The 17150-nt window shown below is 49.8% G+C and overlaps 1 protein-coding gene across 11 annotated transcripts in view; it reads left to right on the top strand.

Annotated features, from left to right (window-relative positions):
* NOS1 (nitric oxide synthase 1) overlaps positions 1-15244 on the top strand; it is a 230922-nt gene extending 215678 nt beyond the window's left edge. For all 11 annotated transcript variants that reach the window (XM_035257768.3, XM_078337402.1, XM_035257765.3 and 8 more), the window contains 7 exons: positions 2121-2331; positions 2985-3072; positions 4655-4776; positions 6113-6261; positions 9073-9267; positions 10816-10934; positions 13663-15244. In XM_035257768.3, coding sequence (XP_035113659.2) covers positions 2121-2331; positions 2985-3072; positions 4655-4776; positions 6113-6261; positions 9073-9267; positions 10816-10934; positions 13663-13678 — 900 coding nt within the window. In that variant the 3' untranslated portion in view covers positions 13679-15244. The remainder of the gene's footprint in view (positions 1-2120; positions 2332-2984; positions 3073-4654; positions 4777-6112; positions 6262-9072; positions 9268-10815; positions 10935-13662) is intronic.
* The last annotated feature ends 1906 nt before the right edge of the window (positions 15245-17150 follow it).

Genomic DNA, 17150 nt, shown 5'->3' with positions numbered 1-17150 from the left:
AAATATGAAAATAAGTACCAGAAGGAGCACTTAAAAGAGCCGTAAGTAGTTACCTCTGGGGAGTTGGAAGCAGATGGCAGAGGTAGAACAGGAGACCATTATTTTTAATCATAAGCTTTGCAAAGTTATTTAACTTTTTAGACTATCTGCAAGTATAATTTTGGCTTACAACTTTTAATTAATGGAGGAGGGTGGCTAATAGGAAGAAAGACCATAGATTGCACTGTTGGTACATTATTAGATTGCACCATTTTTACCTTATTTAAAGTAGATTTTGTGCACAGTGGCTCGTGCCTGTAATCCCAGCAGTCTGGGAGGCAGAGATGGGAAGATTGCTGGAGGCCAAGAGTTTGGAACCAACCTGGGCAATATAGAGAGACCCCATTTCTACAAAAAAAATTAAACTGGCTGGCTGTCACGGCACATGCCTGTAGTCCCACCTACTCAGGAGGCTGAAGTGGGAGGATCACTTGAGCCCAGCAGTTCAAGGCTGCAATAAATCACGATCTTGCAACTGTACTCCAGCCTGGGTGAAAGAGCAAGACCCCATGTCAATCCATCAGTCAACAGTAGAATTTGATATAACCCATATATATTAGTTCATTTCTTCCAAAAAAATACAGACTTTGAGACAGGATTAAATGAGCAAGGATTTTTATTAGGGGAAACACCTGTGTGATGGAAAATGAAAACAGGATCAGATAAGGCTGGAAGAACCGTCATGCCTCAAAACAAATCTAACCCCATGCAAAGAAAAAGGAAGGAAGGTTGGACAGGAATGTTCTAGACTGCAGTGCAGCTTAAGGAAGGCCCAGCAAGGTCCTGGAGGAGTCCTGGGGCCTCTTGTGCTTGGTCATTGGCAGGAAGCACCTGTGGGAAGCCAGTGTGGCACCAACAGGATGACGGATGTCAGTTTCCGGTGATGTCAGTTTCAGAGTTGGGAGGCCAGGGTTCTTGGTCCATTTTGCTCCTGCAGCTGCAGGCACGATGTCAAGGATGCCATTGCCTATTAATACGGCCAGGACAGTCTTAAGGAACATGGGGAAAAGCTTTGTTATACCATGTACTCGCACCCTGGTCTCAGAAACTGAGCCTTCTGTGCCAGCAATCAGAGACTGCCTAGGGAGGGCATCTTCTGAGATTAAGGAAAAATAACTCCAGAGCTCCAGAGTGTTCCTCTGTTGCCTGGTTACAGCTGGGCTTTGCTGTCAACATGTCCCCAAACATGGCCCTCCACACACCCCAACATGATTTTCCGGGGCTGCCACTCACCGTCGCGAACATGACCCAAGCTCTCCAAAGACGCATCTCTAGACTCTGCAACCAGCAAATCACAGGTCTGCACTGGATGCCTGCCACTCCCGCCATGAGTCATGACTCCCTTCCAGAGTGCGTCTCTCTTGACTTCAGGAGTGTGTAGTGACTCGGAACACAGATTCTGAGGACACACTGTCTAAAGCAAGGGTCAGTTTCACTCAGCATCACCACCTAGTTTGGGACTCGTCTATAAAACTGGGAAATAGTAATACCTATTTCATAAGGTCCTCATGAGAATTAAAATGTGGCATAGAATAATTTCTGTTCAAGTGTTAACTATTATTGCCTGCTTGCTTGCTTTTCTTGTTTCTCTCTTTTTCTTTCTTTCTCTTTCCTTTCATCCTTCCTTCCTTCCTCTTTCTCTTTCGCTTTCTTCCCTCCCTCCCTCCCTCTCTCTCTCTTTCTCTCTTTCTTGTTTCTTTCTTTGGACAGGGTCTCACTGTCACCCAGGCTGGAGTGCAATGGCACAATCATAGCTCACTCAGCCTCAAGCACCTGAACTCAAGCAGTCCTCCCACCTCAGCCTTCCAGGTAACTGTGGTACTGCAGACATCCACCACCACACCCAACTAATTTTTCTTAACTTTTTGTAGAGACGGGGTCTTACTGTGTTTCCCAGGCTGGCCTTGAACTCCTAGCTTCAAGTGATCCTCTCTCCTCAGCCTCCCAAAGCACTGGGATTACAAGCATGAGCCACTGCACCTGTCAAGTTTTATTTCACCTTCTTCCTGGATCCCCTGAGGTCCTCATGGGAAATATATAGCAGCTGGGTTCAAGTTTGTCTTTCCCTCTACTTGGCACAGGGGTTGCAGGAGTACGAGGAATGGAAATGGGGCAAGAACCCCACCATTGTGGAGGTGCTGGAGGAGTTCCCATCCATCCAGATGCCAGCCACCCTGCTCCTGACCCAGCTGTCCCTGCTGCAGCCCCGCTACTATTCCATCAGCTCCTCCCCAGACATGTACCCGGATGAAGTGCACCTCACTGTGGCCATCGTTTCCTACCGCACCCGAGGTGGGCAGAGTTACTGGGAGAGCTGCCTCCTCTGCATTTTCCCCCAAGGGGCCTCTGGGGGGCTCCCTAAACCACTGCCTGCAAGCTAAATCCCAAATCCCTGGGAAGAGACTCACCCACAAGACCAGAAAACTGGGGGAAGAAACAGCAAGTGAACTGTCCCCTGGGGCAGAGCCAAGCCTGAGCAGAATTAGGAAAGAGGCAAGATGGGTATTTGCAATGGCGCCCCCTCGTATCCCCAGAGCAGCAACTAGAACAAGCCACCATTGCTCATTCCCTGGGAGAGCTCTCTGCTGTGTCATGCCCTGCTGGTTGTAAGTCATATAACCCAAGCTCTGCCCTGTATTTTTCCTTCTAGATAAAGCAATTAAAATGTACAGTGCCCGATACAAAGCCACCAAAAGCACCCTTCAATAGGGAAAGATGTGAATCTGACCCACCCCAACCCAATAGAACCCTGGCCAGTTGCACAGGGACAAAGTCACCCCAGCTATGCCATTTCCTCTTCCTCTTCAGAAGGAGGGATCCTGGGGAGGAATTCCAAAGGGTAAACTTGGCACTGGGCCTGGGAACATTCTGCATTGGAGGGAGGGAGAGGGGAGGCTGTGCTTGGGAGCAGTGGGTGACCCTGACTGCCTTGGTTATTCTGCTAGATGGAGAAGGACCAATTCACCACGGCGTGTGCTCCTCCTGGCTCAACCGGATACAGGCTGACGAAGTGGTCCCCTGTTTCGTGAGGGGGTGAGTAAGAAGTGGAGAAAAATGAGCGATCGTCTCAAGTCTGCACATTGATGTTGCAAGTTGGGTTAGGTGGGCCAGTCTGAAGGGTTCTAGAGAGATGGCTGGGTGAGACAGGAGGAAGACCAGTGTCCCGAATCTCTCTTAGTTGTTACGGAAGGGAGATGAGACTAGCACAGTGAGCTAGGCAAGTCCTCTGGTCAATGTCAAGTCAATGCAACACACATTTATCTTGGGCATGTACTGGGCCAGATGCTGGAGCTATCGTAGAAAACCTGGCAAATACAGTCTCCACCATCGTGGACTTTATGGCCTAGTGGAAATTCTAGCCAAATTCTACTGGTCAGTCCCGATCAGTCCCAGTCTCCTAGAGGTGGGAGAAATCTAATCACCCCCATTAATTGGAGCTTTCCTCCCGAAACTCAGTTTTAAAGGCTACAGCTGAGCCTAGAGTTAACCTGTTCTGTTGATCATTAACTTCTCTACCTGAAGAGCGGCTTTGGCCCATCATTTCTCTCATCCGTTGAGGTTAGAATGTTCACAATACCGTTGATAATGATCTAAATACCATTGGCATCAGAGTTCTCGGGGGTGTTTCAGGCATAGAGTCCTGAGCGCAGATGTACTGCATGGCCCAGGAATCTGCACCTTGAACGTCTCCAGGTGATTCTTTTATGCACTGAAGTCTGTGACTGCTTGATTCAAAGACCTCATGGTTGATTAAATCAGTGGCTCTGGGCTGGGCGCAGTGGCTCAGGCCTGTAATCCCAGCACTTCTGGAGGCCAAGGCAGGCAAATCAGTTGAGGTCAAGAATTCAAGACCAGCCTGGCCAACATGACGAAACTCCATCTCTACTAAAATACAAAAAAAGCAGCCGGGCGTGGTGGCACACGCCTGTAATTCCGGCGACTTGGGAGGCTGAGGCAGGAGAATCACTTGAACCTGAGAGGAGGAGGTTGCGGTGAGCCGAGATCATGCCACTGCACTGTAGCCTGGATGAGAGAGCAGCCTCTGTCAGAAAAAGACGAGGGGTCGGGGGAGGGGCCGGCAAAAAAAAAAAAAAAAAGAGGGAGAGAAGGGGAGGGGAGGGAAGGGAAGAGGATGGAAGGAAAGTGACTCAAATCAGAGTGATTTTTGCACCACCCCACACCTGCCACCCAGGGACATCTGACAATGTATGAAGACATTTTGGGTGTCACAGCTCATGTGTGCTCCTGGCATCTAGTGGGTGGAAGCCGGGGATGCGGCTCAAGACCCTACAATGCAAGGACAGTGCTACGACAAAGGAGTGTCGCCCCCAAGTGACAGTAGTGCTAATGTAGATAAACTCTGGGTTGAAGTTGCTGAGCTCAGCAGTGAGAAGACTTGGGGCATGGAGGAATAGCCAGACCCTAGGGACTCCCCATTTTTGGAATTCCCCTAATCGGTGAGACTCCCACCCTGAAAAGGGATACCTGGCCCCGGCTGAAGAGCCGGAAGTCTCATTGTATGTCTGCTGAAGATGGCCACCTGGTCTACCTGATTCAATTGTTCTTGATCGGATTTGAGCTCTGCAAGACTTCTGACCCCCTCTTCCTTGCCCAGAGCACCCAGCTTCCACCTGCCCCGGAACCCCCAAGTCCCCTGCATCCTTGTTGGACCAGGCACCGGCATTGCCCCTTTCCGAAGCTTCTGGCAACAGCGGCAATTCGATATCCAACACAAAGGTGGGTTACAGTCCGGGGCCACTGGGTTCCCACCCCAGACCTGGGGAGGCCCAGCTGTGTCTCAGCAGCCCCGGAGAACAGTGAAGGTGTCTCTCCTTGGCCTCCCTGCCTCAGAAAAGGTGGGCATGTCGCACCAACCTGCCCCACAGGTGAAGTTCATGGTGTCATCCAAACAACCTGTCCCAGAGCCTGAAATTCCATCCCCAGAGAACATTTCTTTGATTGTTAAGATGTGATCCCTTCAAAAAAAAATCAATATCCTGGAAAAGATAGTCATTAGTCCTTATCAAATGGTTATGCTTATATAACTGTTGCAAAGACTTATTCAAGAGCAAGTGCTATAGCAAGTCGGCTTTGGGAGGAGAGAGAGGAAGAGAAACCCAAATCGTGGCATGCATTAAACAGGGATTTATTGCGCACCTAGTAAGTGACAAACACTGTAAGAGGCCCTGGGGGCAGAGCAGTGAATAAGACAGAAAAATAGCTAAAATAGAAATGAAAACCTTTCCATTGATCTGAGGAATGATTACAAAATATCAGTCAGTAAAAACTTGCCCCATGGAACCGTGATTCCAGGGGAATAGCTAACATTTATAAAGTACTTGCCAGGTACCAGGCAGGGTTGTAATGTTTCACATTCATTTCTCCCGACAGCCTTGTTATTTCCATTTTGCAAATAGGGAAGCAGAGGCTTAGAAAGTTGAGTACGTTGGTGGCTCAGGCCTGTAATCCCAGCACTTTGGGAGGCCGAGGCAGGCAGATCATGAGGTCAGGAGTTTCAGACCAGCCTCGCCAACATGGTGAAACCACGTCTCTACTAAAAATACAAAAACTTAGCCAGGCATAGTGGCAGATGCCTGTAACCCCAGCTATTTGGGAAGCTGAGGCAGGAGAATCACTTGAACCTGGGAGGTGGAGGTTGCAGTGAGTCGAGATTGCACCATTGCACTCCAGCCTGGGTGACAGAGAGAGACTGTCTCAAAAAAAAAAAAGTTGAGTATGTTGTGGCTGGGCACAGGGGCTCACACCTATAATCACAGCACTTTGGAAGGCTGAGGTAGGTGGATTAGTTGAGGTCAGGAGTTCAAGACCAGCCTGGCCAATATGGTGAAACCCTGTCTCTACTCACCTCCTTCCTCAGTGTGTGCATGTGCGTGCATGTGAGCAGCTGTGCACGTTACATGTGTGTGCACGCATACATCTGCCTGCCCCAGTGTTCGTGAGACTCTATCTGCATGGCACACACTAAGTTCCCAGCACCCCATCCCTGGCACCTCAGCCACCCCACACTTCAGGCAGAGAGCCACCGGTGACATGAGGTCTTCCTGGTCCCCAGGAATGAACCCCTGCCCCATGGTCCTGGTCTTCGGGTGCCGGCAATCCAAGATAGATCATATCTACAAGGAAGAGACCCTGCAGGCCAAGAACAAGGGGGTCTTCAGAGAGCTGTACACCGCCTACTCCAGGGAGCCAGACAAACCAAAGGTAACCCCCAGCCCATTCACAGCCCCCCACACATGCACACTGGTACACACATGCAACAGCCCAACACACATGCACACTGGTACACACTCGTGTGTGTACACACTTCCACATCCCACTTAGAAACCCCTCACCTTCACTCTCAAGCTTCCTCATCTCCCCTCTATGAATTTCTCTGTGCTTCAGAAAGCATGAGTGGGGAAAATATCTATGTAAAATATTTAATAGGCCGAGTGCAGCGGCTCACACCTGTAATCCCAACACTTTGGGAGGCCAAGATGGGTGGATCACTTGAGGTCAGGAGTTCGAGACCAGCCTGGCCAACATGGTGAAACCCCATCTCAACTAAAAATGCAAGCATCAGCCAGGCATGGTGGTGCACACCTGTAGTTCGAGCTACTTGGTAGGCTGAGGCAGGAGAATCGCTTGAACCTGGGAGGAGGAGGTTCCAGAGAGTTAAGATTGTACCACTGCACTCCAGTCTGGGTGACATAGCAAGACTCTATCTCAAAAATGTATATACAATAAAATAAAATATTTAACAGCCTATATTATAAGATTCAACTTATATGTAATATCCAGAATAGGCAAATCTATAGAGACAGAGAGTTGATTCGTGGTTGCTGGGGCTGAGGGCGGGGAAAGTGGGGTGACTGCCGATGGGTGTGGGGTTTCCATCGGGTAAAGGAAAAACTTCTGGAACCAGATAGTGATGATCCCTTAACACTGAGAAGGGTACTTAATGCCACTGAATTGTACACTTTAAAGTGGTTACAATGGTAAATGTTACATGACGTGTATTTTACCATAATGTAAATGTTTGGCCGGGTGCAGTAACTCACATCTGGAATCCCAGCACTTTGGTAGGCTGACGTGGGAGGATCACTTGAGTCTGGGAGTTTAAGACCAGCCTGGGCAACATACTGAGTCCCCATCTCTGCAAAACAGACTTTTTTTTTTTTTTTTTTTTTTTGAGATGGAGTTTTGCTCTTGTCACCCAGGCTGGAGTGCAATGGTATGATCTCGGCTCACCGCAACCTCCGCCTCCTGGGTTCAGGCAATTCTCCTGCTTCAGCCTCCTGAGTAGCTGGGATTACAGGCACGTGCCACCATGCCCAGCTAATTTTTGTATTTTTAGTAGAGACAGGGTTTCACCATGTTGACCAGGATGGTCTCGATCTCTTGAACTCGTGATCCACCCGCCTCAGCCTCCCAAAGTGCTGGAATTACAGGCTTGAGCCACCGCGCCTGGCATACAAAATAGATTTCTAAGTTAGCTGGGCGTGGTGGCGTGGAAACCCCATACCCATCTGCAGTTGGGACTTCGGTCCCAGCCGTCTGGGAGGCAAGAGGGGAGAGCAGCTCGAGCCTGGGAGGTCAGGGCGGCAGTGAGCTGTGATCGCGCCACTGCACTCCAGCCTGGGCAACAGACCAAGACTCTGTCTCTAAAAAATAAATAATTAGAAAAAAATTAAAAATATTTAAAAACAAATTTTAAAAAATAAATTTCAGCCAGGTGTAGTGGCTCAAACCTGTAATCTCAGCACTTTGGGAGGCCAAGGTGGGCAGATCATTTGAGGTCAGGAGTTTGAGACCAGCCTGGCCAATATGGTGAAACCCAATCTCTAATAAAAATATAAATATATGCTGGGCACAGTGGCACATGCTTGTAGTCCCAGCACTTTGGGAAGCTGACGTGGGTGGATCACTTGAGGCCAGGAGTTTGAGACCAGCCTGGCCAACATGTGAAATCCCATCTCTACTAAAAATACAAAAAAATTAGCAAGGTATGGTGGTGCATGCCTGTAGTCCCAGCTACTCAGGAGGCGGAGACAGGAGGATGGCTTGAACGCGGGAGGCAGAGGTTGCAGCAAGCTAAGATCATGCCACTGCACTCCAGCTGGGCAACAAGCGAGACTCTGTCTCAAAAATAAAACACAATAATAAAGATAAACAAACATCATAGTCCGTAAGAGGCAATACCAATGAGAATGGACACGGGCCACAGGACTAAAGCTCCCATTGGATCTTGGGGAGCTCTGGGGGTCCCAGCGAAGGAGCCAGGACGACTGAGGTGGAGGGGGGCACTCAGAGAGTCCAGGCAGTGTCTATTTGACAACTGGGGTGGGAGTACATCAGTCTTAAGAGTCACTACAGCCACGCCAGCATGTTCCAGCTGAATATCAGCTTCATGGGGGAGTTTCCTGGAGAAGCTAAAGATGTCCTGAGCAAACCAGTTCCCTAGAGCTGCACTAGACACCCTCTGTGCCCACCTAATACCCTCTTACCCACCTTTTCTTCTTGCTGCCGTTAGAGCAGCCGGCTTTGCAGAAGTGGAAGCTGGTGGCTCCTCCCCTCACCTGCATCTCTTGCTATCTGCCCAGGGCTTCCCCGGCACCCTAGCATAGGATGCTTGCAGTAACCAGCTGCACACCCAGAAGTGTACAGGTGTTAACACCTGTTGACCACTGGCCACCAGGAGAGAAGAGTGGGTAGTGGATGCTCCCCACCTTTCCCCTCTGCAGGGGATGACTCTGGGAAGCAGGCTATACAGCTCCCCGGAGGGTCCTGGGCAGAGCTGAGCTTCAGTTGTCTAAACAGTGGAGCAATGCATGCCTGCACCCTCCAAGTGGCTTTCACGCCTTCCCTATCTCACTCTTCCCAGTCCCTCATTCTTGTTCCCTGGGATCAGCTCACAAAAGATCCCACCTGCCCACAAGCCCCTGAATAAGGTTCTGCTTCCCAGGGGGATGTGGGCTATGGCGGGCACATTGCACAGCCCAGCCCCTTCTCACTGCCCTCTGCTCCCTGCAGAAGTACGTGCAGGACATCCTGCAAGAGCAGCTGGCGGAGTCTGTGTACCGAGCCCTGAAGGAGCAAGGGGGCCACATTTACGTCTGTGGGGACGTCACCATGGCTGCTGATGTCCTCAAAGCCATCCAGCGCATCATGACCCAGCAGGGGAAGCTCTCGGCGGAGGATGCTGGCGTGTTCATCAGCCGGATGAGGGTGCGTGACAGGCTGGTGTCCCAGGTCCCTTTTCCCAAATCCACTTTACTGTCTTGATGCTGAGGGGAGCCATGATGATATCCCTGCTGCTGTTCATTGCATTTGCCACTGAGGATAGAGGATGTAGGTGGCCCCAAACAATGACAGGGAAAGTAGAAGGATGCTAGGCATGCAGGCAGGTGTAGTAAATATGATGGGAGGCTGTGGTACATGAAAATAATGAGGGAGTGGACCTCTGGGTAGCTACACAGAAACCATTCTAACCCAACTTCTCTTGCCCCAGAAGCTGCACAAAGAGATCCGAGAACTGTGGAGCCCTCTATCTACTCAGCCTCTTTAGTGTGACCCTCAAGAGCCACTTTTACAGATTCCCCAGGATTTTGCAGAAGAGTTAAAAACTCAACCCAGCCGGGTGCAGTGGCTCATGCCTGTAATCCCAGCACTGTGGGAAGCCAAGGCAGGCAGATTGCCTGAGGTCAGGAGTTCGAGACCAGCCTGACTAACATGGTGAAACCCTGTCTCTTCTAAAAATGCAAAAATTAGCCGAGCATAGTGGCAGGCACCTGTAGTCTCAGCTACTTGGGAGGCTCAGGCAGGAGAATCGCTTGAACCCAGGAGGCAGAGGTTACAGTGAGCCAAGATGGCGCCATTGCCCTCCAGCCTGGGTGACGAGAATGAAACTCCATCTCGAAAAAAAAAAAAAAAAACGTACCCCAACTGAAAACAAACCCACTCTACAGATGAGTGACTTTCTTCAAAATCTTCTGGACTAAGGGAGGCTGGAACCTAGTGCATGATTGTGCCTGGCTGGCCAGACACTCCCAACCTCAGCATCGAGACGCATTTTTCCCTTGTTTGATCCTCAAAGACACTGGCCTTTGAGAATGTTGACTGCCCGCCAAAGGAGCTCCCATAGCTTGGTAAATTCTCAGATGTCGCAAGTCAGTCGGCCCTTGGGTCGTTTCTGAGACTCCAGGGGAGGTTATTCTGTTTCTGTGCTTCTTTCTTGGCAACGTTGAGCAGAGATGCTCATCTCCAGAGAAACTCATGCATGTCCCAGGCGTCTCCACGGTGGGCAGCTGTGGGGAGTTCCCTGAGTGCTAAGTGGCCACCGGTTCTTTCCTCCCCTTTCTTCTGGTCTCCTAGGCTATGGCATTTCATACTAAACCCAGCCTTCCCCAGACCTGAACTTGCAGAAGCAGGTTGGAGGGAGGAAAGCGGGGAATGGTGAGGTTTCCATTTGACCTCGTCGCTCCTTTTCACCTGAGAATCCAGTGAGTAGCAGCGGTGTTTCCAGATGGCAACCTAATTGCTCTTTGCCAACTGGGCCACGTCCCAGAGAATAGTTGCCCTGTGTCCCAGAGGACAGTTTTGCTGAGCAGAGTCTTAGAGATCAAAGGTACCTCGGGGACACTGGCTTCAGCCTCATCTCTCTAGGAATCATCTTCCTTAGGCACCTTCCATTCCAGGCGTCAGGTGAGTCTGCCCCCCTCTCCAAGCCCTTGTCTGCCATTTGAGAGCTGTTTTCTGGATGTTTCTGTCTTCCAGGATGACAACCGGTACCATGAGGATATTTTCGGAGTCACCCTGCGCACGTATGAAGTGACCAACCGCCTTAGATCTGAGTCCATTGCCTTCATTGAAGAGAGCAAGAAAGATACCGACGAGTAAGCTGGCTTCACCCCTGGGCGAGGGGCGGGAAGAGCCCTCTCTTCTAGGTCCTAACGGGCAGGGATGTCTGGCTTTCCCATGCTGGGGTCCTCAAAACAGCAGCATCAGCACCATCTGAGGATGTGTTCAAAATGCAAATTCCCAGGCTCCCCCAGGCCTGCTGGATCTGAAACTCGGGAGACAGGATGCAGCCGTTTGCATTTTTCTTTCTTTTCTTTTTTTCTTTTATTTTCAAGATGGAGTCTCGCTCTGTCACCCAAACTAGAGTGCAGTGGCGTGATCTCAGCTCACTGCAACCTCCGCCGCCCGGGTTCAAGCGATTCTCCTGCCTTCCAAGTAGCTGGGACTACAGGTGCATACCATCACGCCTGGCTAATTTTTATATTTTCAGTAGAGACAGGGTTTCACTGAGTTAGCCAGGATAGTCTCCATCTCCTGACCTCCTGATCAGCCCACCTTGGCCTCCCAAAGTGCTGGGATCACAGGCGTGAACCACCATGTACGGCCAGCAGTTGGCATTTCAAGGAATTCTTCAGGGGAGTCCTGAGGCCCCATCCAATGTGGGAGGGAACCGCTGCTTTGGGTGCCGCCTTCTGTCTGGGTCACCCACTAGTGAATGGCTCTTGCATCTGGGAAGTTGCATCTTTTTTTTTTTTTTTGAGACAGTCTTGCTCTGTCATCCAGGCTGGAGTGCGGTAACACAGTCTCAACTCACTGCATCCTCCACCTCCCAGGCTCAAGCGATTCTCATGCCTCAGCCTCCTGAGTAGCTGGGACTACAGGTACCACCACACCTGGCCAATTTTTGTATTTTTAGTAGAGAAGGGGTTTCGCCATGTTGGCCAGGCTGGTCTCGAACTCCTGACCTCAAGTGATCTGCTTGCCTCGGCCTCCCAAAGTGCTGGAATTATAGGTGTGAGCCACCACACCCAGCCGGATCTGTGACATTTCTATCAGAAAAATCTTTCTTGTTTGTTTGGTTTTTACCTGTTGGGGTTTAGTATCAGATTCAGGGCCAGGGTTTCTTCTACAAAAGTGTTTGAACGCTGCTCATTTAGGAAAGTGGGGAGAAGAATGAGCTCACCCCTGGAGCTGTATGGAGGTCTGGCACTCAGTTTTTGTGTCCTTTCCGCTGGCTTCCTCACCCCTTAAATGGCTGGGGCTTTCTTGTCAACGCAAATTACAATTCATATGATTTTGACAATTTCACTGAACCTCTAGAAATTGCTGAAAACAGGCTGAGGCTCCAGGAGACTGGGACTGCATCTTATGAACTTGAATTCCAAGGCACAGCATCCTTGACTGTGATCTCACTTCCCAGTGCTCCCTGCCCCAGTCCCTACCAAAGGACACCTGGAAACCACCCCCCTATGCCCTTTACTTTAAATTAGGTGGAGATTCAGCTGTCTCTTTTTTCAGTAGCACAAGGCATACCCTCATTTCCTAAATTTGGTATCTTGTTTGTTTTCTCCTTACAATGACACAGCAGTCTCAAAAACATACTGTTGTGGCCAGAAGACTTACGTCATTGCCTTTAAGGTCACAACTCCCTGAGTTGTCCAAAGCCTTTAAGGCCAGATGTGGTGGCTCATGCCTATACCCCCAGCACTTTGGGAAGCTGAGGTGGGTGAATCACTTGAGCCCAGGAGTGCACGATCAGCCTGGGCAACGTAGGGAGATGCTGTCTCTACAAATAATTTAAACATTAGCAGGGCATGGTGGCACGTGTCTGTGGTCCCCACTACTTGGGAGGCTGAAGCAGGAGGATGGCCTCAGCCCAGGGAGGTGAAGGCTACATGAGGCATGATTGCACCACTGCACCCCAACGTAGGCAACAGAGCAAGACCCTGTCTCAAAAAAAAAAGCCTTTTTAGCCAGGTACAGTGACTCACACCTGTAATCAGCACTTTGGGAGGCCAAGGTGGGTGGATCACTTGGCCTAGGAGTTCAAGACCAGCGTGGGCAACATGGCAAAACCCTGTCTCTACTAAAAACAAAAAAATGAACCAGGCATGGTAGCATGTGCCTGTAATCCCAGCTATTCAGGAGGCTCAGGTGCAAGAATTGCTTGATCACACCACTACACTTCAGCCTGGGCGACAGAGTGAGACTCAGTCTCAAAAAAAGAAAAAAAATACCTTTTTAAATGTTTCTCTTCCTGACCAGTTGTCTTTGTGAGCATTCATTCATTTATTCATTCATTCTTTCAAAACCAGCCCCTGCTAGGTGCCAGGTCCTGTCCAAGACACTAGGGCTACAGAATAAACGAAAGAGACAGGCCAGGCCCAGCAGCTCAAGCCTGTAATCTCAGCACTTTGGGAGGCTGAGGCAGACAGATCACCTGAGGCCAGGAGTTCAAGACCAGCCTGGCCAACATGGTGAAACCCCCATCTCTACTAAAAATACAAAAAGTAACCAGGCATGGTGGTGGACACCTGTAATCCCAGCTACTTGGGAGACTAAGGCAGGAGAATCGCTTCAAACTTGCTGAGGTTCCGTGAGAGGTGGAGGTTGCAGTGAGCCAGGATGGCGCCACTGCACTCCAACCTGGGCAACAGAGCAAAGCTCCATGTCAAAAAAAAAAAAAAAAAAGGGAGAGAGAGAGAGAGAGATGAAGCCCCTGAGCCCAGAGCATGGGTGATTTGCCCTGGGGCACTCAGAGGAAACACAGCAGCCTCGCCCCTGCAGCACTAACTCCCCTCCAACCTCTCTCTCCTCCCACAGGGTTTTCAGCTCCTAACTGGACCCTCTTGCCCAGCTGACTGCAGGTTTTGTAAGCGCAGACTGACACTGCTGAACCTTTCCTCTGGGACCCCGCGTGGCCCTCGCTCTGCCTCCCGTCCTTGTCGCTGTGCCCTGGTTTCCTTCGTCCGGGTTCTCGCCCCTCAGTGGTTTCCTCGGCCCTCCTGGGTTGATTTCAGAGTTTTCCTGCTGCAATGTGATGCTTTTCTAATCTGCAGTGGCTCTTACAAAACTCTGTTCCTGCCCCCTCTCTTGCTGACAAGGGCAACTAACGGGTGCATGAAACCACTGGAACATGGCCGTCGCTGTGGGGGTTTTTTTCTCTGGGGTTCCCCTGGAAAGGCTGCAGGAACTAGGCACAAGCTCTCTGAGGGAGTCCCTCAGCCACAAAAGTCCCCCCTTCCCCTTTTTTATGATGACGTTTTTGGTCGTGCGTGTGTATGCCTGTGTGTGATGGGCCAGGTCTGTCCGTTCTCTTCCCTGCGCAAGTATGTCAACCTTAGATCTCCACCTCTTTCACTGAAGACCCTCGAGGCCAAGAAACATGTCCCTGGCCCACATTAATCCCTCAAGTGTCCATAATTAAGGGTCCACGCCCATGTACCTGAAACGTGTGGAAGCCCAGTAATTGTTCTGGTTAGAAAGGGTTCAGGGCATGGAGGGAGGAGTAGGAAATTGATTAAGGGGCTATCTCCCAACGAAAGGGGCAGTCCCAGAATTTGATGCATTTAGATTCTGAGACCAGTGAGCAGAGCCCTCACGTGACGTGAACCCATCTAATGGATGGGGTGAGTCCCCTCCCCAAACCCACCCATCCCACCAGAATCACTTGACTTGGCCACATCCACTGACTGCCCCATCCTCCAGCAATACCATCCAAGGGACCCGGAAGTTATGTTGTTCAAAGAAGCCTGGATCTTCCTGCTTTGCCACTGGGTGATTTTGGATGAGTCACTTGTCCTCAGTTTTTCCTAGTCATAATGAATCTAAAGAATATGAATGAATAGGCCGGGTGCAGTGGTTCACGCCTATAATCCTAGCACTTTGGGAGGCCGAAATGGGTGGATCACCTGAGGTCAGGAGTTCGAGACCAGCCTGACCAACATGGTAAAACCCCGTCTCTACTAAAAATACAAAAATTAGCTGGGCGTGGTGACGCATGCCTATAATCCCAGCTACTTGGGAGGCTGAGGCAGAAGAATCGCTTGAACTTGGGAGGCGGAGGTTGCCTCCCAAGTGAACCAGGATGGCGCCATTGCACTCCAGCCTAGGCAACAAGAGTGAAACTCTTATCTCCAAAAAGAATATAAATGGATTAAATGTTAAAGCTTTGATGCCTGGAAACAATATCAAGTAACTATATGATTGTTAGTTTTTTATTCCCCCAAAGGGGGCTTGCTGCTTTACCCCTGGGGGTGAAATAACAAGCTGGTTAAAGTGCATGAGATTGAAGATGGGAAGAACGTGGCCCTCGGGCTTCTTGCCCTCTGCACTTGATCTCCAAAGCTTTAAACCTGTTAAAGTAATTTTGACAAATAAATTACCCTCAACTCAGATCAAAAAATGGGCAGCCAAGTCTTCAGTAGGAATTGGGGCCGGTGCAATTTCTCCCTAAGAAGCAACCTGCTGAATTTACTCTCTCAGGATGAATGCTGGGAAGGGATCCCTTTCTATAATTAAATGCTACAAATTAACATCAGGTGGTGCCCAGAAAGAGCGAAGAAATGCTAGTGGCCCCCCCAGATTACAGGGTCCCCAAGGATGCAAAGGGAATGTTGTATCAGTTCTACCCTGTTTGTTGTGTTCCGTACAGAAAACCACATCTCTTTTATGTACTATGTGTGGGCATATCTTGGCGTTAGTGTGGGTCCCTGCTAAAGAGGAAGTGCACTGGCCCCTTTGAAAGGGCTTTACAATGGGGGCACCAAGATCCCAAAGGGCCCGACCTAGGAGACTGCTGAAGTGAAAAGGCAATCTATGTCTTACCTTCCCCTACCATCCCTGGCAGCCCCCACTGCTGTCCCATTCCTGGCACATGGAGTTTGACTTCATGCCAGCTGTAATCTCCCCTCCCTTCCTTTAATCCCAATTTCCCCTGCTCAGCCTTCCACAGACATAAAGAACAAACATTCAGCAACCCACACTAACCCTTTCTATCCTGAAGGAAAGCCCATTCTAAACTTCTTTCCTGCAGGGCACAGTAGCTCACTCCTGTAATCTCAGCACATTGGGAGGCTGAGGCAGGCAGATCACCCGAGGTCAGGAGTTCAAGACCAGCCTGGCCAACATGGTGAAACCCTGTCTCTACTAAAAATACTAAAGTTGCTGGGTGTACAGGTATGTGCCTGTAATCCTAGCTTCTAGGGAGGCTGAGGCAGGAGAATTGCTTGAACCCAGGAGGCAGAGGTTACAGTGAGATGAGATGGTGCCATTGCACTTCAGCCTGGGCAATAGAGCGAGACTCCATCTCAAAAAAAATTAGTCAAATAAATACCTTTCCTGCAAACCCAATTCCAGCTCCTACTAGCTCTTCTCCCAAAGGCGTTGTTTCCAATCCTTTATACCTTTGGAGACACGTGCCAATTTCCCCGGGGAAGGAAACTGCTGTGTCCAATCCCCATCAAACAGAAATTGATCAGTGCTTCCCACTCCAAGTCAAGCTTTATGCAGGAATGCTTCTCCATCAGGGAATAAATACTTAGAAGAGGTTACCATGTGCGAGGCACCTCCTTTCTGCATATCCCTGCCCTTCTAGTAGCAGACAGATGGAAACATTGTCTTGTTTAGTCAAGGAATCCAAAGAAATGATTATATAACCACGATTCATCTTTCTTCTCCAGAAAGATTTTTTTTTAAGTAAACACCTTTCAATCCCCAATACAGGCTGCTTCACAACTCCAGGCTAGAAGGCAGGAGAGTGATCTGATGTGTTTCTTTCATTTGCCAGAATTCCCACCAAAAGCCCCTTTCTGTTGAGTAACCTATCAAGGACCAGAGTGAGTCCAGATTTATTTAGCTCAGATCCAGGGTGGAGAAATACTGCCCTCTCGTGGTGGCTTTTCATCCAGGCCTTGTAGCCAACAATAACTGCAAAATAGTATTAAGCAATGGATGAGCAAAATAGGGTTGACTGGGTATCTGGGGGTTATTCAAGTTATGGCCCATTTATTTCCCTCTTGCCCTTGAACTGGCCTGTAGCAGCTCCAACCCCATTTCACAAAAGTGAGTTTGGCCGGGAGGAATGAGACATCTCCTGAAATAGCATCGGAACATGACGCCCGCCTGCCATCACTGTGAATCCAGTTCCCACACCTGTGTCATGAACGAGCAGGGGGGCGATAGTTAAACTCCTTGGGAGGAGAGAGGGCTTCCCTTGGTTTCCCTGGAGTGAGATAGCCAGGTGTCTTTCTTTTGCAGGGGGGATGCTTCAGACCCACCAAAATGGAATTTTGGGAGCCGACCTGAGTGCA

This window comes from Callithrix jacchus, chromosome 9 (genome assembly GCF_049354715.1).
Source record: "Callithrix jacchus isolate 240 chromosome 9, calJac240_pri, whole genome shotgun sequence".
NCBI classification, from domain to species: Eukaryota; Metazoa; Chordata; class Mammalia; order Primates; family Cebidae; genus Callithrix; species Callithrix jacchus.
Note: the sequence above shows the minus strand (reverse complement) of the source record. Positions and strands in the feature narration are given on the sequence as shown.